Raw genomic sequence first — 24,506 nt, forward strand, 5'->3', positions numbered from 1 at the left:
TGTAAGATTTCCCATGTAAATCTTTGGCTCGTGTTTTGTCAAAATAAGTATAAAAGAAAGGCTTCCTTTGCAGAAGGATGTACATGCCATTTCAGTTCCAACAGATATTTTGAAGGACTGTCCCTAGAAATACTGACCTAGAATTCAGATTTTTTTTAATGTGTAGAATTAGAACTATGAAACTGAACTTGTGAAGAAGAAATGGTCATTGACTATTCACCTTGAATTACCGTATACAGTTGAAGAAGATTTTAAGGCTGGTCCTAGAAAAACAATGACAGGTGAAATAGAGGAATCTCAAACAGTTTGTAAGGGAGTGTCTAGGCAATAAAGATAGTGGAGTTTTGCCATCACTAATACTTGGTTGTGAAACAAACCAACAGTATTACCTCCACAAATCCACACAGGCCCTCCCTCCATTCCAAATTCTCAATCTGATGCCATTCCATACTCAACTAGAATAATTATATTAATGTTTTGGGGTTTATTATGTGATTGTCACCCACAGGATGAAACAGAATTCAGAGACAAATTATCTCCCATCAACATAAACTTGAATTATAGCTTGGATGAATCCGATTTTGAAGATAACTTAGTTGTAAAGCCAATACTCAACTATTACCAGAAAAGCACAGTTACAGAACAGGTATGAATTTTGCATGCAGCATTCTCTGTATATAAATATGAAAGTATTTAGGAATACTGTTTGTGTCATCTTTCATAAAACAGCATATTATTCCCAAAATTACGCAAGAATTTAATTAATTCAAGATGTAAATTTAATATAAATATTGAACCAGGCAGGTCTTTAAAGCGTTTCCAAAACTTTGTTGTGTTCATAGTTTTGATTGCATTCTGGAATGTGTTAGCCAAGTTACTGTGGGAAAGGGCCTAAGAGATTACAGTATTCTGCTAAGGATATAATTTATAATTTCAAATAGTCTCCAACATTACTCATGTTGGGAGGAGCTTACAACTACTTCACCAGAGCAGTGCTAGTGATATTTAAGCCAATGAAGTGATTTGGACTTTGAAACATGTACTAACTGTATTGTAATTTTCTTTACAACAATATAGGCTTACATTCTGGTAGACTGTGGAGAGGACAACTTGTGCATTCCTGACTTGCAGCTTTCTGCTATGCCGTAAGTTTAATCAAATAAATGATACTATATATAACAAAATTCAAACATTTGTAACTGCTTTAACAGAATGAAACATGCAGAGCTCAGTTCAATTTTTGGCAATATCTACACATTCCTACCTGATTTCCAGATTTTAATTAGTGCATCCATTTCATTTAGAAAAACAATATATGTGGAAATATACACTTAGGAAAGGTATCTGTCAGACATTCACAATGTTTAACAATAATTACAGAAAATATAGTTTACAAATGTTTGTAAGAAATGTTTCTAGTTCTCTGAATGCCAAGAGGTAATATAAGTTGTTGTTGCAAGAGCTTTTTACTTTATTTCAATGTGCCAGTGAGTTTAAACTTGGAACACAATTCTCTCAAGTTCATTTTATAGTGAAATAAAAGAATCTCAAAACAAGATTTTTCAAAACAAAAGGATTTCAAAATGTGGCAACAGTTCTTCCTGTGAAGGGAGGAATATGCCAGGCTGTCCTAGTGGGGAACCCCTGGCAATTATCTGGCTCTGTGATAGCTGTGAGAGAAAAGGAGACATTGCCACTGCAGATCGCAAGAACTCTTGTGTCATTGCTCATTGTACAACAGGCATGAGAGGAAAGCTGAAATCCTGCCACCATCATGCCCTCCAGAAAGCAATGCTGTGGGCGCCGGTGGCAATTAATTTCCTCCATTAGATACTTCTCTCTAGGAAGTAGTCAGGCTCTGAAATTTTGTACAACTAACTATGAAGTTCTGTGGTAGTCTATTTCCATTGCCCATTTTGTGTATTTTCTCTGACCTCTTTCCTTCCCAGGACTTCTCCATGGAGTCGTTTTTTGTGAAAAAGTTTAACTTTACAATGTTCACAAAATATTTTTCAGAACAGATGCTACGCGAGTAAATTGCCTTCCTGCTTTATTCATGCTTATAACTTAACTGTGCATTTTTTAACTCCTGACAAGTCGTATGTTCTATACAGAGATAAAGATCAGCTCATAATCGGAGAAGAAAACTGTATCATGCTCATAATAAATCCAAGGAATGATGGGGAAGGAGCCTATGAAGCTGAGCTGCATATAAAGATTCCACCTGAGGCAGATTACACTGGAGTTGAACGCAACAACAAGGTAAATCAAAATGTTAGTGATAATAAATCAGAAGCAAGAGCAGGGTTAACCTGCGTAGGATATGTCAGCTGAAAGCAGCTAGTGGATAGCTGGCTCTTAGGAGGGGAGATCCCATTAACTATCAACTATCCTCCTTCGCATAACGCAGGCTTTGTCATCAGAGACTGGGAAAGTCAGGCTCATCCTATTCAGAGCCAGCTCAGATTCAACTACTCATTATTAAGTACAATGCCACGCAAATACTGCTTTTAGGAGTAAAACTATTCACATAATTCAGGCTTTGAACCCCTCTAGTACCAGAGAACGGCAGAACAGAATCACTTGAGTGCTTCCAACCTTGTATCTCCTGCTGCTAGCTCTTAGCCACAGCTAATAAGACCTGCTGAATCCCATACACTCGGATATCTCTGTTTTGTACTCCCTGCAAGCCGGTGTTTTCCCATTATTAAGAGTGTTCTGGTCTCTGGTATCCTGCGTAATTGATCATTAAATGCAGTATAAAACTTAACAGATGATTTCCTTTCTAGTCAATTATTTTATCTTATGGTTAGGCCAAAAAAGCAATTATAATGTAAAATGCACCAATATTCACAGGACTAAGGTAGACTTAAGCCCAGCTGAGCTGTACTGAATTTGCAGTGTTTCCCTTTTGAGTTTGCTTGGTTTTTTAAGAGCAAAGATGAAACATTATCCTGCAAACAAGTAGAGTGTTAAGTATTCTCTGTTGGACAGCAAGTCCAACACCTCATCTGCACATAAATCTCCCAATCTGTTGCAACATGAACTTTCTTTTTTTCTGTCCATGCCTGGAATTTTCAGAAGGGCCTCAAGGGTGAGAGTGGGAGAAAGCAAGTTAATTTCCTTTCTAAAGTCAAATGTTTTTAATGAAGTTGGAAGTAACTTACAAAGTATTTTCTTATTCTCCTTCTGTAATTGTATTTATTAATGGACTTTTAACCCAATCTGAAAAAAAAAAGAATGACAAGAATTAATGAAGTTATTGAAGATGAGAATACAGAAATAATCTGGAGCCTCTCTTCTCAGAAGCACATCTGTTTACACAAAACAAATAAGTAAAAACACCCATCCCTTCCTAGCCTCTGTATTTTTTTTTTGTTCTTTTAGCATAGTCTATAGTTTTTCAGATTGTGATCTGAGATAAGAGAACTTAAATTCTCTTGAGAATACTACAACTAGTTACAGTTATTGCTTTGTTGCTCTTTAGAAATCTTTGGCTGTTCTTTTGGCTCTTACCAAGTATGTCAGGGGAGGCACTTAATCCAAAGCCCACAGCCTGTATTTGCACTTCTCTATCAATTGGACTAGACAGATATCACTCAGGACTTTTCAATAGTCTAGGCAAAATTGAATTTTTTAGAGGCAGCAGGATGTACTCAGGGAGAAAGAAAGGAAGGAAGAGCTAGAAAAGTCTCTGGTGTTTTGGGTGAATGAGGATAAGCTAGAATGGGTTGGGGGGGATGTTAGTTATCTTTTTGTTTTTCAAAGAAAAAAAAGTTCAGGAAACATATATTGCAACTTTTTCATTTTCTTCAGCTTTTGTGACAGGTAAAATACGTTTTGGATGAGTCCAGTTCTGAATCCTCATGGATTTATAGTCCATTTTAGTCTAAATTTTTATCATTTTCCCACACGTAGTTGGTTCGCTACAGCAGTCTTTATTTCGTATTTTCTTAATTTCCCTCCTTATTTCATCCAAAGAGTTGTCATTAGGTTCTGTTCAAGAAATATCAGAATGTTAGTCTTACTATCTATATCATTCTTATAGTCTTTCTTTCTGCACTGAAGATAAAATTTTCACAAGGATTTCACATGATGTTCAAAACAAGTTGATTCTTTCCATAGATTTTTAAATTGTAAAAGACCAGCAGTGATCTTCATGAAGTTATGGTTGCATTAAATAAACTTAAAAATTCAATGTTCATTTGAAAGAGAAATTGATATTGTACTTTTCTTTAAAAAGACAAAGCCAAAACTGCTGTCATTTAACTGCTGGTGAAAGTTGACTCTTGTCTGTATTCAGTCACATTTTTTGCTTCTGTATGCCACCTAAAAGTGCTGTGAACATGACAAAGAAGAATATATGATCCTTATAAAGGAAAAAGAAAGTTAAAATAAAAAAGTACATCTATTTTTATAACTCAAACATTCTTTTATATCCTTCTTAATCAGTTTTCTCATTTAATTTGTCCTGTATGCAAATACACAGATTAAGTAATTTGGTCACTCACGAATTTGCAGGCATTTTCAATTGTTTCCCCAGAGCAAACACCCAGCTTGCTTAGGTGTTTGAGATTCGTGTATTACAAGGATGACCAAATTTTTTATACCGAAGGTATAATTGAGTATAAATCAAAGAGGAACTCAATTAACTCAAATATAAGGTTTGAAAAAAGATTATAAAAAGTTAACTATAACTATATACTGTAACTGTAAGGTTAAAAAAAGTTATGGCAATCGGAACCAGAAGAACTTATCACACTGGTATGCAAGAAACACTGAAGTATACAAGAAGAAAGTCTCTTGATTTGTAAGCACTTTGAGGCATGGCCCATAGATGAAAATTAGGAGAGTCAAGATTTGACTTCTTATTTTTGTGTTTACACAATTCCCTGCCAGTGGGGCATGTCTGAATGCCCCTGAAATGTACTTTATTTAATACAGAGTAATTTCAGTGAGCAGATGGGTTGTGATAGGTACAGTTGTCATCATGCTCTTAAAACTCCATAACCAGGGATTTCACTGACTTTCACTGTATCAGTGTTTACAGTCCTCTCTGTAGTTATAACTGAGGTTTTCTCCACATTACAGACTTCTTGCATTAAGACAGAGGTAATATTCCTCTCAGAGCCAGCAGTGCTAAAAGAGGTAGACTGAAGACAGAACAAATGAAATGTAATGAGCCAAAGAAATCACTTGTTATACTTCTGATGCAACCAAAAAAGCTTTAGAAACAAATCATTCCATTATGCTGCCATAATTTCAAAGTAATTATACAGGATATTATGCTACTTTATTATGAGGCTACTCTGGATTTAGTCCAGCCAATAGAGAAACAAATTTATTCCTTAAATTCTTCCTGTCCAACATAAGTTTTTGTGTTCATATGTGTGTCCATATGCAGGAGGTGTGGGGTGACTGGAATTAGCTGCAATAAAAAAAGAATAATCACATTACATTACCTCACATTTTGATGGCCAGCAATAGATGCAGACACAGTATATACTCATTGTAGGTACCTTCTTGTACTGCAGAAGCATGATGGTGTATTTTAACCCCAAACCATTGACTGAATACTCTACACTAATCTTTAGCCCAATGAAAGAGCGTCCCATATTGAACCTATCAATTCTGCCTTTGTAGCAATAGCTGGAACTTAAACTTACATGGAGTAATTAGTGAAAGTAAATCAGGCAAATATTTAAGCCTTAATAGGTATTTGTTCCATACCAAGAACATGTATTTTGGCATGACTGTCGCTGCTAGCGTGGGAACTGCTGAGCTGTGGCTGTCTGACTTTGCAGTGGATAATCTCTGAGCCCTACCTCCACGCTCTTCTGAACTATAGTGTGATACTCTGTTAGAATAGGAGAAAGACTTGCAACCTTCTCATCTTACCTGAAAATTCATGTTATAAGGAAAAGTTTGCTTGCTAGATGAGGCATGATTTGAGCCTCTTAAGGACAAATGCTATTTCTTTCATGAGATAGATGAGAAACTCAGTTCTGCCACCTTATAATCAAGATACCTAATCTATCCATTTTACTCAGAAAAATAAGATTGGAAGGTACTGATCAGGAAAAGGAGGTACATTAAGAGATGCTTAACTCTTCTGGCATCAATTAGTAAGAAAGAGTTTTAAGTTTGTAGGCTGCCTGGATTACTTAGAGCATCCAATCATTTTCCAGTTAAAATGCACCGCTAAAATGCACATGTTAATTGTTGGGGTTTTGCTGCTGCTCAAGACTGCCAAGAAGGCCATGTGTTGCTGTAAAAATATAAGTTGCTACCAGTGGCAGGTAGAAGGATTTTGTGGCAAAACCCTCCGTCTGGCTGAGTTAGTATGAAGTCAATGATACTGACAGCACTGGGTGTGTAAGTCTCTTTCCTCTTGTTTGCTTCCTGCCTGCTTTTAAGTTTCCTGTTTTGTATTTAACTACCTCAAAAAGGTGATCAGAGAAAAAAAGGCAATAAATCTCGGCCTTGAGGGAATTCTGTCACAGCTGACCGTTTGCCGCATCTTTATGCTGCACAAATCAGTTTTTGTGACGCTCATCATATAAATTCTGTGTCATTAACCATTTTCAGTCTAAGAACATAGCCTCTGAGTTGTCTAAAACTGTGCTGTAAATTTCATCTATTTGTTCAGCCTTTGAGGGACAAAAATGTGTGATAAAGGCTGATTAATCTGCACTGGTGAGAGATACTGCATTTATAAAGAAGTTGCAAAATATCAAATATAGATGAGTGTCTATTTTGTAACTTTGTAGATAGCAGTTTCAAAAAAAAGACTCAAGAACAAAACAATAAACGCGCAAACGACTCTAAAATGAACAGTTTTTCTGAAAAGTTGGATTTTAACTGTGTTAACAACCTTTCTCCTGCCATAAATTGCTTGCCACCGCAATCAACCAGCTGAAAAGAGTGTAAAAATCCCCCACTCACTGCTGGAGAGGAGCTGGGAATGGCTGTTAATTCCCTGGACACGCTGTGTAACAAATTTTGTTTCCTTATAGCAGTTTGTTAAAGTGTCACTATAAAATGAGGGCTGCACTGAGAGCGTGCTTCACATAGGCTTTTAGGACATGCTCTATCTTTTCTTTTAATCTCAGGAAAAGATAAGATCAGCGTGTCTACAGTGGCTTTGGCAGTTTGAGGAATGGATTGGTAGTCAGTGGTCTGGAAGTTTCACAGGTCTTTCATATAAAGACCATGTATTTATTAATCTGTGAGAATCACAAATGAAAGATGATGGGAGAACCTTACAGCAACTGCTCTAGATGCATGCTGCTTTTACCAAGCTAGCTTACTTCCATGCATTTATGCAAGTATTTTCTCATATTGAGTATACCAGAGGGAAAAACAACAGAACATCTTGTTGATTTATCTTGTGTCTCCTGACTGCATCTCCCATTATGTTAGAGCTCTTCCTCCCTCAATACAGTGTATTTTGTTTACAGATCACACAACTAGCAATAAGGACTAAAAGGCTGAAAGGAAAAAGAACCCACAAAACACATTTTACATTAAGAGCTTTAGAGGGATATTATGTGAGTGTATCCCCAAAGTTACCCACCAAAACTGCATGGGAAATGTCCAGCAAGGCCACGTGATTTAGTTCAGATTTGGGCCTGGTACCTAGATCTTTTTCTCAGCCCTACCAGAAACTTCTCTTTGAATGTGGACAAGTCACTAAACCACTCTAATATGCTATGCCTCAGTCTGGAGGCATACTGGAAAAAGCTATGTAACACATTAAGAACAAACTGGACTCTGAAAGATTATTGTTGTAAACAATGAAAACCTTAACTTCTAAAAATTCTAAACACAACTAACAGTTTTTATGATTACAGAAGTGTCTGGTGTTCTGAGCACTTTACCATAGGTCAGAAAATAAAATTCTAGGCTTATTCTGTAACAAGCTTCTGCTAATGCCAGATAATACAGTTATTGTGATCACTGTGATGCCTGTTCTCTTCATCCAGCTTTACCTACTCTGTTTTACTTCATTGTGTCATTGTGGCTATAGGAATCATTCACTACAACAAAGCAGTGTGTTAAAACTAGAAATAGAGAGATTTCAACCTGGCTGTTTAAGTACCAGGACATTTTCCCATTTGTTTTTCCATGGCGTCAGTTTTCCCCCACTGTCTGATGATAACTAATTAAATGTTTGGAGAGTGCACTGCGCAGGTGTCTAAAATCAAAAGAAATGTCACAGTCCAAAAGGCATCGCTTTCCCAGTAGGATACATTTCCCTGTGATCTCTAACCTTAGTGTTGGTGTCCTTTTGTTACAGGCACTGCGTGTATTGAGCTGTGATTACAAGATGGAAAATGAAACTAGAATGGTGGTTTGTGATCTTGGGAACCCCATGGTGGCCGGAGCAAACGTAAGGGAAAACCAGATGCTTTTGCTGATTTTTATCTAATTGAATTTTAGAGGGGAGCAAATAGAGAACAATCAGCCGAATGTATCTCTATAAGCAGTACCTAAAACAAATTATTTACTTGGACCAGAAATTGTTGTTGTAATAAGAGACAGCAGTATGCTTTTGAAAAACTAATAACCTGGTATTTAAAAAAATTAATGATGTTACAGTCTATTTATTATTTCACTATTCCTTTAAAGAAAATGATGTTGCAGGATTTGCACTAGTATAATGAGGAGGGAATCCCAATCCATAATATGTGTTTTAATTTCTTCTTTTTAGTATTCTTTCTTTTTAAGATATGTATAGTAAATGACAGCTTCTTTAGCCCAGTTCTCATGTTGCATGTATCAGTATTCCCTTAGAATTTTAAATCATGATGTAAATCAGAGAAAATGAGGTGGGAGTCAAATTTTACTTCATGTTATTAAAAACATTTTAAAATTTTTTGGAACAGTTATTTGTAAATTGTTCTGCACATTTATGTGGAACATTGGTAGCGCAGACAGAAGTGGAGCTGAATACTGACTGAAGATGGGCTGCAGATAAGGATTAAACATATATTTAGAGATAAGAATAAAGTGCTAGCCATTTCACAGATGTCATTACTTGTCCCTATTTCTTGGCAAAACAGTTCAGGGGAAACCCCAGTAGTATTCAACCCAGGACTGTTCTTCCAAGGCTCTTCCTGCAGAAGAATTCCAGTACTGCTCATAAACCCAGGGGCATATTGCTATGAATATTTAACTAGAAACAGGATTTTTAACCCAGGCTTTTAAACCTGCATAAATAGCCGCCCTAATAAAAAATAAACAGTCAATTGCATGAACATATATGGACAATAAACAGTAGCTTTTAATTGAAAATCATCGCTGTTCACATTTCATATTGGAGCTACTATAGAACTGCAGTGGACTGTAAGTTTGAAGATGGGATTATAAACTTCTTTGCTGGGACAGACATTGCGCTAAGATGGCAAACTTGGTAGATATGGGAGTCAATGAGTGTAGAAAAGTGGGTTAAAATTTTTTGTTTTGTTCTACTAAATGAAACTCCTAAGAAGGAAGAGTAATTGCAAACATGTCTGTAGAGTGAAATTTCATAATGGAATAGTGGGAGGCGCCAACGGCCAAGGTACTAGGAAAACCGCAGATCAAGACAGATAATTCCTCTTACCAGAAAACTAGCAAATTCAGGTATTTGGTGACTTATTTATTGCTTGATGTCATGCCAGAAGCAAATTGTTAAAATACAGATAAAAGTGGACAAGTATTGTAAATGATTGGGAGAGGTTGGTAGGGAGGACATAAAACCCCGTGTGTTTGGAAAAGAAGAAAAAAAAAGAGAAAGGCTAACCACCAGATGCACTGGCGTCATATGTCAAACTAAGAGCAAATTTGCTTTGTGGTGTGCATGTTGTCATAAACAGAGGCAATGGAAAGGTCTGCTCATGGAGGTATGAGACTACAGTCCCACACGCTCCTCCCTGTGAATCCAAAGGAGTACTCTCCGCTCTGTCGCCATTTCATCATTGATCCAAACTGGCAGCAGTACGAGGACCTGGGGAGTGCCACAAGGTGGCCAGTAGAGTGGTACTGTTCTCACCTGTCTCCTGTTAAGTTCTCATATCATAACTAATCCTGTTTTTCTTCAGAATCAGGTCTAGGACTTCCATAAATGCATGATTGGCAAGTATGCCTAAGAGGTATGAAGATAGACTTGGAAGTAGCAGTATATAACAAAGGAGTTCATAATACGCTCAAGAATATTCTAGTTTATAACAGAAGAATCCAGTGTTTGAATATAAAGGCATATGAAGATAGAGCATTACAAAGTCAGATGGCAAAAATATCTGATTACAGTGAGTGAAAGCTTAAAGCATAATTTCATCTTTGAAACCAGTTCTCCTGGAAGCTTAGTAAAGGTGAAAGGACTTTAGCTTTTTCAGTCCAAACTTATTTATGATGGCAAACATATTTCCAACAGCAAAATACCAGTCTTTTCTACAAATTGCATAAATCATGAAAGGCTGCTCTGATCCATTTCCAATTTTGCAAAACAATTCTCCTCTGGCAGGAGATCAGTTATTCTCAAAATATTCAGTCAGAGACTCTGTGGAAGTTGTGAGGGATTGGAGAGAGAAGGTTAAGTCAAAATCAAACATTGCTAAAATTCTTAAGTACCAAGTCATAGTAATGTCTTTTCAGCACTCTGAATCCCTAGAGTTCAAGGTTTTAAGACCAGTTTCTGAATATGAGGCTTATGTCAGGATTTAGTGATGTACCCCATGGGATATTACTGCTTCAGTGGACTACAGTGTTATCTGTCACTTTACATCTTCAAAATGCATTATTGTCAGCAAAATTGCTAGATCCCTGCCTTTTTGAAAATCCTTGACCATGAAATCATTGCCCACAAACAGTACTTAACCTTTTCAGTAATTATATGTGTTGCAGAAAAGAAAAGTGAAAGGAAGTGGAAAAGAAAATCACAACACCATATGGCCCAGAATGCAAACTAGATCTTTGTAATACCATTTCACACGCAAACAGGGAAGACACTCAAAGTACTTATTCCTGACACTGAAATGGATCAGACTGACAAGCTTCCCAAGTCCTTACTGTTACTGATGGTGTCTGTTGAGTGACCTTAGCAAGTGAGATGTAGGTTTGATTAGAAATTCTGGTATTAGAAATTCAATAATGAGATTGCCCTTCTTGCAGTCTCATTATTGGCAACAAGGGAGGGCAAGGATTGAATGAACTTCCGAAATGACTAGAAATAAAATTAAATGACTGGAAGGCTTGGAAGATCTTGCATATTTCTTGATATGTACCGAACTCATTCTTCAGGACCACTGAGGCTATATCTTTCATATACATTGTAAGACACTGCAAAAAAAAAAAAAAAAAAAAAAAAAACTTAGCCATCTGTCTTCCAGCATACTCCTAGGTGCTGTTGAACATAATAACAGGTTAAGAAACTATCAGTAGTAAATGTCACCTGTTTCAAAAATAAATGTTTCCAACGTGGCAAATAATGTAATTTCAACAAAACTAGCTTTACCTGGAAAATTTAACTAAAATTAAACTAGTACGATAAGATGAACCTCTTGCTAAAATAAGAAGAGTCAGTGATCACTAGACCAAACTCACTGTAGGTTGAAGCAAATTCAAATCTTTTGGCCTTGTGGGTTTTCAGCAAGTACGGATGAGCATCTTTGGCCCTTTATTAGCAACAATGTCAAGGGCTACTTGATATTAACAAAGTCATATGACTACACAAAAGCATCATCTGCAGCCCATTAGACTCCTACAGTAGGAGTGTTTTGGTATTAAATAAGAGATTAATCAGATCTAAAATGCAGTTCATGTCTACTCTGTTAGATCTAATGAAAAGTATCTTTGGTTTACTGAATCTTTTTAAGTGAAGATTTTTTAAAATTAACAATGACTTGAAAATGAAAAATTGCTCAAACAACTGATATGACTCCCCTCTGTGAGTAGTGTAAGTACAGAGGAAAATCTTTCTTCTTCAGTGATGTTGAATCATGGTCCCTAAAAAGAGAGTGTACATTATTGTATCCTGCTGTGCTGCTGATGACACTACCCCAAGCATGCCAAGAAAAGCAGGCTAAGCAGACAACTCTTTTTTTTTTCCGAACAAGCACATTAAAATGAAAAAAGAACCTTTTAGGTGTAATATACTGAAATATCGACAGAACTGAAGCCCTAATGTCCTCAGTTCCTAATGCCATTTGATGAATTTCTCAGGATGATTGTTTCTACATATGTATGTAACCGTCTTTTTAAAAAAAGAAAGCACAGTGTGCAAGTTATCTGGCAGGAATTTCTACCATCAAGCAATACAGTGGGGAGTGAGAAGTCATGCAAGATTAGAGGCTGTATGCTTTGCTGTCAGTCTCAATATAAAATTCTGAATTCAGAAATCACCAAATTCAAAACACATGCAGTTGAAAGCAGGCAATTAAGAGGATTAATTTAAACATCAGGGTGCAATTTTTTAATTTAATGTGGAGGACAGATGACATCTGCCCCTTTTCCCCTACCCCTTGCATACCAAGGCTGTATCTGTGTCCAGCAAGGGAGTTACAGAGACTCCACCATACGTTGCTATATATCCCTTCTTTAACTAGCCCTGGAATTCCATTCTGTTTTCTGAATTACCTTGTTCTGCTTTATTCCACGTCCTTCTTGCGAAGCAAGTGGAAGTTATCAGAGGAGAGAAGCTCAGACTCTGAAGACCTGACTGCTTCCCCTCTTCCTTAAACACAAAGTACACTGGTAGAAGACCTCGTCTCTTTTAGTTTGGGGGGTTACCGGCTTACTCTTTACCTTCACTGGTCAGAAGCTGCACACTGTTGCAAATTGAACTTACAATTTTGAGGTCATAGTCTTCTTAACTGAGCTATGTCTCTCAGAAACTGCAGTGAAAAAATGCAAACTAAATCAAATTAAAACATCAAGCTTCTACTAATTTAACTTCTAAAAAAAAACAGGTGATCAATCAGTCTCACAGCACTTAAAACATGCAGCTTTTATGTCATAGTTATAGACAGGGAGGCTAGGACAACCAAAGGAGCAGGAAGCCTTGGAGACAGGCATGGATGGGGGCAGGAAAGAGCAGTGCCAGAGAGCTTTCTGTTTGCCAGTATAAAGCAATGAAAAAGGGCCACCATTTTGTTCTCAGGCATATGCTTCTCTCTTGCTCTAGATTTTTCCTCTGCCCAATCAAGTTTACCATCTGGTGAGATATGTAGGTGATATTTTCTCCTGAAACTGACTGAACGATGTTGAATAGTGATTAAAAAAAGACAATATCCTATACAAGTCTATGAAGTGCAACATTAAACGATACTACTTGCTTAATAGGGAGGGACCTACCATTTTTGGTAACTGGTTGTTTTGTTTCTTTCCCAGTTCTCTGCAGGCCTCCGATTTTCTGTTCAGCATTTTGAAAATGACAATTTCAACATCAGTTTTGAGCTGCAAATAAAAAGGTTAGATGTTTTATCAAGAATATGGTTATTTGAATACTGATTTTTTGTCAATATCTGAATTTAATTTATAAGAAGTTCCCTGTTACTCTTTAATGACAGAAGATATTTCATGGACTTTTCTATGGTAGCTTTCTTTAGGAGGATTGTGGGGTGTAGCTCTGTTAGCAATTAGCTAAATCAGCTTAGGGTTATTCTGAGGATTTAACTTCATTAAAATTCAGGTTAACTGATTTGGTCAGTGTTCTGAGGTTCTTCCACAGATTTGCCAAATTTGCACTTGGTTCTGCACTTCAGGATTAAAGAACAATGATCCCTTTGTAAAAGAGTGCTGTATTTAAAAATACATTATACTCTGAAGAAAAAAATCATGCCACTTCTTTACAGTAATTTAGAAAATAAAAGAGCAGTTAAAGTTACTCAACAGTTCTCCATTTTTTCTAAAAAAAAAAAAACTCAAAAAATGTTGTCAATAGTTTTTCTGTCTATATTTCTAGAAAGATTTACTCTTGATTTATTTGTAATTGAAATTACTGGATTTTTGCTTTTTGAATATTTCGAAATGTTTCTTGAAAGTCAAATGTGAAAATTTCATAGAGGAGCTATTTAAAGATACCAAGATAAAGAGAAAACTGATTCAGGTGAATCTTTGTCATTTTTCCATAAGTTTCCTCCACATTTACAGGGATGAAATACTACTGCTGGGGAATCTTCTTCTATTTTATGTTGGGCAATACTTCTTCCCCAGGGACAAAAAGGTGCAGAATGGCTGGGTTAGAATAATGGCTAGAACTAACCTGAGACTTTTCAGTAGGTGACAGGGCTTCTGCTACGTCTGTCCTCATCAAATATACACTGCTGTTCCTCATGAAGCTGTTTTTGCCCCACACACAGAGACTTAATTGCTCGTGTCTGGCTTTTAATGAGGGCCTTGATCCTGCTCGCTGTAGTAAATAACTGAGACATTTAAAATGTTTAAGTCATGTTTTCAGAATGTAACTGTGGAAGGAGAGGATATGCAGAAAGGCTCATAAACTAGGGAAGGACAGTAGACACACACAGCACTTGGCACACCACAGAAGTCAAAGAGGTGTCTGGGCAGGTGTTAAGCCTGTATAACCTGTGTTATAGGTCCACGGTCCATACCACCATCCACTGTCAGGTCAACCAATACTGTTGTAAGGTTGAAATGGGTATCAGAAGCTCTCCTGACCACCTTTTTCCTGTTGTGACCTGTTGTGAGATTGAGGAGGTTCAGAGCTTTGTGAGTAGGTCTTTCTTCCTAAGAAAAGTTGAGGGTAGGTCACTGGTGGAAAAAGTGTCAAGGCTTTACTGAAAAATAAATATGAACTGCAAGAGATAGCAACATCCCATACTGCCTCCATGAGTGTGACTCAATAAATTGAAGTGAATAAAATCTATTGGACTATCAAGAAGGCAGGGCACTTTTCACAAACTGCCATCAAAATGCTGAAAAGCACCCAAAAAGAGGGGTGCTTTTCCAAACCAAAAAGCACTCTTGCATAGGGAATGTATTTTATCATTAAAAGCACACTGCCTTGTACATTGCTTCTCAAGCAGTAATTTTACCTCCGTAGCAAACAGAGAAAACAATCTTTAAAAAAATAAGGAAACACAAAACAATAGAGCAGAAAGAGGAAATGACCAAAAATGGAAAGAAAGAGAAGCAGAAATTTGTGTCTTGGCCTGAGTTATTTTACAGAGAGACCTTTAAGTTACTCAAAGACATCAAGTGAAAAATCAATATTTTGATTTGCAAAACTGAGGATCATTACTTACAGGAATTAGGCAAGGGGCTATGTAGTATCTTCAAATCTGATTCCTTTTCTAATGTGGATTTTGCTATGCATGCATAGACTCTTCAGAGAGGGAGATGTTCTGAAATTTTTATTTGAACTATTAGATTCTCTACAAAATACCATAATGCACAGACAAGATTTGAATACCAAATATATACGATCAAAATTTGTGTTTTAACTCTATGGAAAGTACGGCCATAATACAAATTGGAGAGCAGCTTTTTCTGACAAATTACCATCATAGTCATTTTTGTACTTAAAAGCAAATTTTAAGTGACTGCAGCTCAAAGTAACGGCAGTAGAGGGTTACATCAAAAGTTTGGCTAATGTTTGAGGAGAATCTGCATTAGTTTACAAACAAATTAGAGCTGCCTCTAATTTTAGCAATCTGTAACCAGAAGGCCTGGATCAAAGCAGTATTGCCCTTCACTCCTCAGGAGTCAGTCACTGGGAATGCTGCCTTGCTCTGAATGTTTTCATTTGACTGATGCTACCCAGATGTGATAACAGTAAACTGTGACAGGAATAGACATTTAGTCTCCATGGGGCAAGGAGGCCCTTCCAGACTTGCTTGAAAAAAACCTTCCAAACTTACTATCATTAATCCCATAATTAAATAAATTCTGAATAGTTATTTTGACTATCTCTGTGAATTTGTAGCTACAAACCTTTCTTTGCATGAATGGGCTATGGTCAGAAAAATAGGCCTGCTGAAGTGAAAGAAGCTTTGACTGCTAAAGATTTGGAGTAAGAAAAGACAATGAAGTGAATGAAAACACCAGACTTTAAAAGTAGGGATCTATTTCATTGCTAAGTGGGATTTAAAGTGTAAAGACTCTGGGTGGAGGAGGGGAGAAAAAGAGAAGGGGGAAGAAACAGTTTACTTCAGTTATTTTTCTTTAGAGACTTTGTCATGCAGAAGTCAGAAGCTTGGAGAGTCATAAAAGCAATCTTGTTCATTAATACTACCTTCTAATACGTGAAAAAACTTTGGATTCAATTCAGATAATCAGATACAGCTAAACTGAACAAGGGAATTTCCATGATATGCTAAGCTAAATAAATTTATATCATCATATCCAGGCATTGGATTCTTTAGTGGAAGTTTGATGTGATCATGTGATGAGCTCAAATAATATCAAACTTAAATACCAATGTCTTAAAGACTGAACAGTTGCAACAACAAGCCCCATGTTCTACAATGTCCAATAGCACCGCTTCCTAATTTCAGACACATGTGTTCTCAGTGCTGTATCTATAACAGTGTAGAATTCTACCCAATAACTGTTTTTAACCCATGTGCACATCTCTTCCAGTTCTAACAAGATTAATCCCACCAGCAATTTAGTTAACCTCCATATCAACATCAGTGCTGTGGCTCAAGTACAGGTCAGAGGGTAAGTACTCCACCATTTCGATTCCTAACAGTAACTATTTTTTTGTAGTGAAGTTTTCTACGTATTATAATCTCGAGGGCCTTATCCACCAAGTATACCTAAGACTCTAAGAGAGTCTCACCCCTGCAAGCCTTGCAGGATGCTGGTACCTGAGTACCTATCCAATCATGTAGAGCAGGACTGCCCACATGGACTCCATTACACTTACGAATGTCTGTGCAAATGCAGCACTAGAATCCTACACTGTAAAAACAACAATTGGAGCGAGTGTTTTATCTGGGCATTCAGATTGTGTCCATGGATGCTGCTAATGCAGTGTGAATGTGTGGGTCTGCTTGTGAAGCCATCTATGCCCCTAATTCTGAACACCAAAGCAGAATCTGAGGGTTTTATTGCTGTAATGATGAAACATGTGTTTTATGGCAAGGCAAATGCTAATAGGGAGCAGAGGGAGATCTTGGGAGAGAGGATGAATTAGGAATGACCTATGATTACGACTGGAGTACAATCAGCTAATACTGTAGAGTTCTTACATTTCTGTCAGAAGCAGATGTCTGTCCACTGGACATATCAAAATAAATGAGCACTCATTTTGATTGAGAGTTATTGTTGTTGCTTTCTGTATTCTCACATACAGTTTGGTTTAGGTAACTATAAAATGCAATTAGTCGATAAGAATCTCAGAAAGCCCTGTAAAGTCTTTGAACTAGACTTCTATCCTGGCATCCTGGAGAGAGTCGGCAGGATGTTCTTTCAAAGCAAGTAATTGTCCCAAATGCTTTTTTCTGTGATCTCAGATTTCCTCCATCTTCCCTTCTGAAACTGCAGCCGTGGACCTCACCCATGCTCACTACTGCAGGGGGGGGAGCAGGAGGGACATGCCCCAGCTTCACTCCTGTAGTCAAGCTGTGAGGCCTGGCCGATGCGGGAAGGGTTGAGGTCTCCCATATGATGGACCTCTAGGGTCCACCTGCCTCCTTAACTTAGAGGTATGCAAATAAGAATGCATTTATTTATGCTTTTATGGATTTATAAAAATACATTTGTTATAATTACTTATAAGACAATACCTTGATTACCTATGCTGGAAAATAATTCAACAATTTTTCGGATCACAGATACCATTTTTTGGTTTATATATTTGGTCTGGATATGGTCTGGATATATTTTCTGGTCTAATATTCACCTAAGAGTAGTGGGGATTTTTCTGAAGTATTTTTCATCACAGTTTATTAGTACTTTCCAGATTAAGAAGGCTAGGAATAAGGTTGGGGATAAATGGAAAGCAGAGGACAGGCACACAACAGAATGTGTAGGCATAGGTTAATTTTCTGAATTTCTGAGTTCACATTTCTGAAAAAGAGCTATAGAAAGGCAACCTATTTGACAAGACCAGAAATTAGATTAAGGTTTCATTTTCTAGTTGTTAGTTGTGGTCACAGGAAATGAGCAAGGGAGAAAGTGTCATACTAACAAGGTGAAAAATACAAAATGAGGGGGAAGATAACAGAAATAGAAGTAGAGGCTGAGAAAATGAGAATCAAAGGGGTTAGTTGGTGGGCTGCAGATGTGAGAGAAAATGTTGAGAGAGAACAACTGCCAAGTGTTACCATGGATGGGCACCCACGTTAGGGAATGGCTAGAGTTTCAGTGCACAAGTTAAATGGTTATGGACACATGAGATTTTTCAGTAAGGGCTGCTTTCTGGGTTGCAGATTCTGATTTTTTCATTGAGGTTGCTCATCCCTTTCATAGAAGAATCTTAAAAACTCTCTGGCCTCTTTACCATCATGTTCTTTTTATGCCATCATATGTTCTTTTCAGTTGAAAGCTCTGTAATAAATAGGCACAGGAAATTGCAAAAACCACCTAAATTGTTAACGAGAGCATGCCCACAAGAAAGAACAGGGGGGTTGAATTTCTGTCTGTAGTGCTAAAAAACAGACAATTACATACAGAGAAATTATTTGATTGAATGACTTCCAGTTCCTCTCCTATTAAGTCCTTTGGTTTTCATATACACTATAGCATGCATGTACGAAGGAAAATTCCCAAATGCTTTTTGATCCTGCTAATTACTTCAGATATGCTGAAACATACCCAGCTCCAAGGGAACTATTTACTCAGTATTTCCTAAAGAAAAATAAAAGAGAGACTGTATCCACATCTGGGCAGGGAAACATCCTGCATTGATTTCCCTATTCTGTGCATAATGTTGGGCTTAATGATGAAGTGGAATTGGAATCATTATACATTTTACTGAGAAAAGCTAAGCACATGTGGATGCACACATACATATATACATATACAGTGAGTGCATGCAAATGCCGCCTCTCTGAGAAAGGAAACAAAATATGAGATAGTTTATGTAATTGGAATTGTTCTGCTAACTTTTGAGATTACCTTTTTTTGTCTATAAGAAGTTTTAGTGTTTTATAGTTGCAGTTGTCATTTCCACTACTGAATGAGCACTGGAGAAGTAAGGGATTTAGGAACAAAGTAATTTGTGTCGGGAGGTCTTGAAGCAGGCAGAATACTTATTGTATATCCCATGAATATTTTTTTGTAGAACTTACTCCTTTATTTTATTTTTCAGCACTCTTGTTTCACTGACTATCTAAAAATCTAGGAAAAATCTCAGCTAATAAATGTTAAATCAAATGTTAAAAATACAAAATAAAGTAACCAAACCTGAAAGTATTTCTTTTGATCTCATTCTAATTCTTTCACATCAATATCAAAGTCCTCAAAATAACTCCATAAATTCTACCAAAATAAATGTGCATATTCTTATAAACTTTATGATCATTTTAATTAAATTCCTACATTTAACTTTGTAATTCTGTAGATGAGAAAAACACTGCACAGGGAATATAATAGAAAACATACAAAAAAAAAAAAAAAAAACTTTGCCTGCTTCTTTTTGTTTATGTACGCTTTGTGTCTTGCAATATTTTTATGTTAGCTTATGGATCCCTATGTCTGGCTTTTCTAACAACACAGGAAAGTTCATATTCTCCAAAGATGATTTATAATCAAAATACTTCTTGCAAGCAAGACCATTTGTGAAATACAACAAGTTAGACAAAGTAGCTCGTTTAAAATGACCTTTTTATGAATATATTTCATTTTCTTTATTATTTGTTTTAGCTTGTAAATTTGTCTTCTGGCATACTTGTTAGTAGGAACTGCTGGCCTTTTGAATACTGGGGAAGTATTTTAAGTTAGCTGGATACCCCAGGACGTCTTACATTTCATGAAGGTTTGTACTTTCAGCCAGATGATATTAAGTCATTCTCCTCCAGAATCCTATGTTACTTTGAGAAGCTGTATTCTGTGGACAAGTTTTTCTCAAACATTTCATTCATTTACATGACATTACAGCTGGATACAAGAACTCTTTTTTTTTCAAAAAATATTTTGAAAATGACAGCATTTGCAACAAAAACACCCAGTCTCATCTGCTGTCGGTGGGCAGACTGCACTTGGAGTGGTGTATTATGTGTTTAGATTCAATGGAAAGAGAATTAACATCAGTGGATAGAGGCCCATCACTATTATCTTCTACTTTTTGTCAAACATTATATTCTGCAAAAAAATCATTAGCAATTTTAATTTGTTTTAAATTTGTTCTGACAGCAAACTTCCAGCTTTGGCAGAACAATTATTGAAATTGTGTGCCTTTACTGTACACTAAAGAATCTGGAAACCAGCAGAACTGAGTGAGAGCTGACCCTTGTAAAGAAGGGGTAATACTTACTGGGTTAATACCAAGAGCTACCTCTAGTACAAACAGATGACAGATAACTGAGCCAGAACTCACCTGTGATGCCAGAAGAGATTCTTGGGATCTGATTTCCAAAGATCTCAACAGCTAAACAAGGTTAAAATTAATACCCGAACGAGACCCATTCAGGGGGCCTCCAAGTTTTAAAGAACATAATGCTTGTGATTCAGATAGAAATGTTAGAAGAAGGCTGCTTGGTGCTTTCTTGACCTTTCTTTTCTCAAGAAGAGAAAAAATGCTAACGTAGCAGAATAGCAGACAGATGTCAAAGTCTAAGTCATTGACTTTTCAATTAAATTTGATTTAGATTTTGAATGTTGCAACACTGTTTTCAGGCAATCACCCTGAGTGCCACTTCGTTTGCAGAGCAGATGGGGAGGCACCCTGCAGTATTTCAGGCTCTAGCCTTGAATTTAGTCTCTTGGTGCATCTGTTGTGACTGTATGAATATAATTTGCCCCAACTGTACCTCGGTTTCTCATCTGTAAAATGAGGTAAATGACTGCTTTGTCAGTTTTTTTAATGATTCATAACAGAAGTTTTGAGGAATTTACACTAAGAGCATTTAAATAAATATCTCTGTTACTAAAAACTGTATTGCAGGGTATAAAGATGCACAACATTAAACACCTATGGGGTCTGAATGAGAGTGAGAAAATACGTTTATTTACCTACTGTTACCCTAGTTCTATGGATAAAATGCTGTCCCTCGATGGTCTATAAGGATTCAGAAGGACTTTGTGGAACCATCATATTGTTCACCTCACTTAATTCCAATGGAGCTGCCTTAAATGAAGTATTTTTTCCAATGAAATGTGCTTAAGAGTTCCACTTTCTATTGTGATCTTAATTTTGCCTAAAGGTAATAGAGCTGATAACTGGCAACAGTTACCGTTTTAATTCTTCTTATATATTACAGTGTGTCTCACCCTCCACAAATTGTTTTGCCACTTCAGAACTGGGAACCCAAAGATGAACCTACAAAAGAAGAAGAAATTGGTCCTTTAGTAGAACACATCTATGAGGTAAAAATTATATAAGTTTCCATAAGACTTGATGCTGTTCGTCTTGAAATCCTGATGAACTTGGGTCATTGTCTGAATTGCAACTAGATAAAGTCCAGAATATGTAAATATTCTGACTTTAGCACATAGTTCAGATTTAATCTGGGAATTCACAGCTGCAATACTTTTCATGTAACTATTCATGTTAGTGGCAGAGACACCAGTTTATGAGAGGAGTCTATCTTTGACATTTGGATGTTTGAAAGAATTAGAAATAGTGCATAGAAGCTCATTAGAGTCCACATCAAACAATTCAGCGAGTTCACTGAATTTTCATTAAAAACTGTGAGTGTTATGAACAGGAAAAAATATATTTAGCCAACTGAAATAATGTAGAGTCATAAATGTAACATTATCTCATTGCCCAGAAAATATTCTACTGAAAATATTCTGCTGAAAATAACTTTAACTCTTTTGAAGGATACATATTTGTGTCCTGTGTTGTTGTTTTTTCTATTGATCATTCACAAATGAAAAAAGGAAAGGAGATCAGGTTAGAAACAAGTGCTTTGAGTGAACTGTATGGAATACAGACAATCTTTGGAATTCAATGGATGACCTTTATTCAAGAGAGTGAAAGTGCTTCACATACTGTTATAATTCACAAACCAGCACTCAAGGAAATATATACTACTGAACTTAATCAATAGTAAAAGCTTAAAATTTTACAAAACTAATACTGAACTACAATGAATCAGACTATAAAATAAAAAATATTATTTGTAAATTCCACATCTAAATATATTTCTCTATGTTGCAAAATCTATAACAAGTCTTCCTATCTCACCCATTTGTACTGTTGGTAGAGCAATATATGTGATTTAAAGCATACTGGAATAGTTACAATGATTAAAGAAGCCTTTTTAGTCATTTATTGATAGCAGTAATGCATAAAAAAAGTAAGCCATGCACCCCAAAACCTTTCACTGAAGAAGATGTAAGATTGAAAGTGGATTTTATTTGGTTCTAAATAAAGCCCATGAATCACAAAAATTCTATACAGTTAAAAAAGGAGGCTCTTTTGCATCTCTAGAAACTTTGAGTAAAGGTGTCAACACTGTTCCTTTTCTGCTGTGACATTCTGCTTCTTTAGCTCTCATACCCACTGTTAGTACATATCCAAAGTCAACACATATCCATATGCAGTCAACAGATATTTTCCAAGTTGTAAACTGATATAAGAAAACTATTCTAATAGCCCTTTTTTATTATTATTTCTATTATTTCTATTTTTACTCGTTTTCCCAGGGGAAAAAAAAAGGATCTCCTAGGAGGTTACGCTAGGAATACTACTTTCTTTTTTTCTTTTCAGGAAACTTGAACTGAGAAGGTTTGAAAATAGAGTTGTTAACCACAAAAACTAGTTGACGAGTCTGCTAAAAACTTTCTGTTGCTGCAGTCTGAAATGCACTTCTTTTCTGTCCTAAAATTTCAGTTACTATTTTCCAGTATTTTCTGTTAAGGATTGTTGTACATATTTATATAGTGTGTTTTGCTGGTGGGCTTTGGTTTAGGGGTTGGGATTTGTTATTTTTGTTTCTAGGTAATTTCAGATCTTTCATATGCAGAAAAAAAATGAGAAAGATTATGAGTTTCTTAAATATAGACTCAAACAAAACACGTTGGCCAGATGCGCTACTGACTTTCTGAATAGTAAGGAAGATCCTGTCACAGGTTTATCCATCAGTAAAGTGGGAATAATAATTTGTATCTCTTTCCCAAAACACTTTAGGGCTGTGGACAGTAAGAATTTGAAAATGTCTAAGTGATGATGGCTAGGGTTTTTGTCATTATTTGCTGCCTTGGGAAGCTGTACACTGATGATATTTGTTTGACAGCTGCACAATATAGGACCAAGTGCTATCAACAGTACAGTTCTCGAAGTCGGCTGGCCTGTGTCCAGCAGAGAAGAATTTCTTCTTTACATTCTTCATATTCAGACACATGGACCATTGCACTGTCAAACAAGCTCTCCCATTAATACTATGCAAATAAAGGTAAGTCATTACTGGTCATTTCCATCCCTCCCAGTACTTTACTTGATTTTTTCTGCCTACCACTTCACAGTGAGTTGGAGCTTTTAGAAAATTGTTCACAATGATCCTCAGATGATTTTCCTGGTAAGAAACAAGTTATATAGAGTCTAAAACGTATCCAGTATTGATAGTTGTGTTGTGTGGTATGTGTTCAGCTTCTATGCTCTTATGAGAAGAAACTTGTTTTTTGATGCAGTATTGCAAAATTAAATACAGGATAATTTTTAAAAGAGAATTTGCGGGGGGGGGGTTGCTGTTTTATTTTTTGAAGTCATTTTTAACAGGGCTTTCACTAGGTGACACAAAATTTTACGGTTCTCATGGGACCCTTAAAATTCTTGTGTCCAATGCAGTACATTCATTTGGAAAGTCACCTGCATACCCTTGCTCAGAAGGTGAACTCCAAAGGTGGCATTTGCCATTGTTATGCCAAGGGATGCACATTGGCATGTTGCCAATGTTCAGTGTACCACAGCTCTCCAGTTTAGCCTGATACAACATAGTGCTGATTTGTTTACCAAAAATCTTACATCCAGATCTATTAGCAATAGGGAAAATCCTGTATAGCACTTTAGTACTGTATCAATGAACTACATGACGTTCTCAGAGTTAATAGATAGCCAGAATGCAAGGCGTTGTGGCATCATGCATCTTTAAGGGATGTAACACAATTTTAGTTTTTTTTATTCTAATACAAATAATTTATAGCTAGTTTGTATGGTGATACCTTTATAGCTAGTTTGTATGGTGGTTTGTATGGTCTTTTTAGGTAAATTTAGGATTTATTTAGGATAATTCAGTTTGAAAGAGACCTCAGGAGGTCTCTAGTCCAACCTCCTGCTTAAGTAGGGTCAACTGTGAGGTCAGACCAGGTTGTTCAGGGCTTTATCTAGTCTGACCTTGAAACCTCAACGGACAGGGACTGCACAGCTTCTCTGGGCAACCTGTGCCTTC

General features: G+C 36.6%; 1 protein-coding gene across 1 annotated transcript in view; it reads left to right on the top strand.

Moving 5' to 3' along the window:
• The window catches only part of ITGA8 (integrin subunit alpha 8), a 108,663-nt gene that overhangs the window by 52,663 nt on the left and 31,494 nt on the right, over nucleotides 1-24,506 (top strand). Inside the window, exons 18-25 of the mRNA XM_062567608.1 lie at nucleotides 509-646; nucleotides 1,078-1,145; nucleotides 2,115-2,262; nucleotides 8,300-8,392; nucleotides 13,372-13,451; nucleotides 16,585-16,665; nucleotides 21,372-21,477; nucleotides 23,355-23,513. Coding sequence (XP_062423592.1) covers nucleotides 509-646; nucleotides 1,078-1,145; nucleotides 2,115-2,262; nucleotides 8,300-8,392; nucleotides 13,372-13,451; nucleotides 16,585-16,665; nucleotides 21,372-21,477; nucleotides 23,355-23,513 — 873 coding nt within the window. The remainder of the gene's footprint in view (nucleotides 1-508; nucleotides 647-1,077; nucleotides 1,146-2,114; nucleotides 2,263-8,299; nucleotides 8,393-13,371; nucleotides 13,452-16,584; nucleotides 16,666-21,371; nucleotides 21,478-23,354; nucleotides 23,514-24,506) is intronic.

Source organism: Rhea pennata, chromosome 2, assembly GCF_028389875.1.
Source record: "Rhea pennata isolate bPtePen1 chromosome 2, bPtePen1.pri, whole genome shotgun sequence".
Taxonomy (NCBI): domain Eukaryota; kingdom Metazoa; phylum Chordata; class Aves; order Rheiformes; family Rheidae; genus Rhea; species Rhea pennata.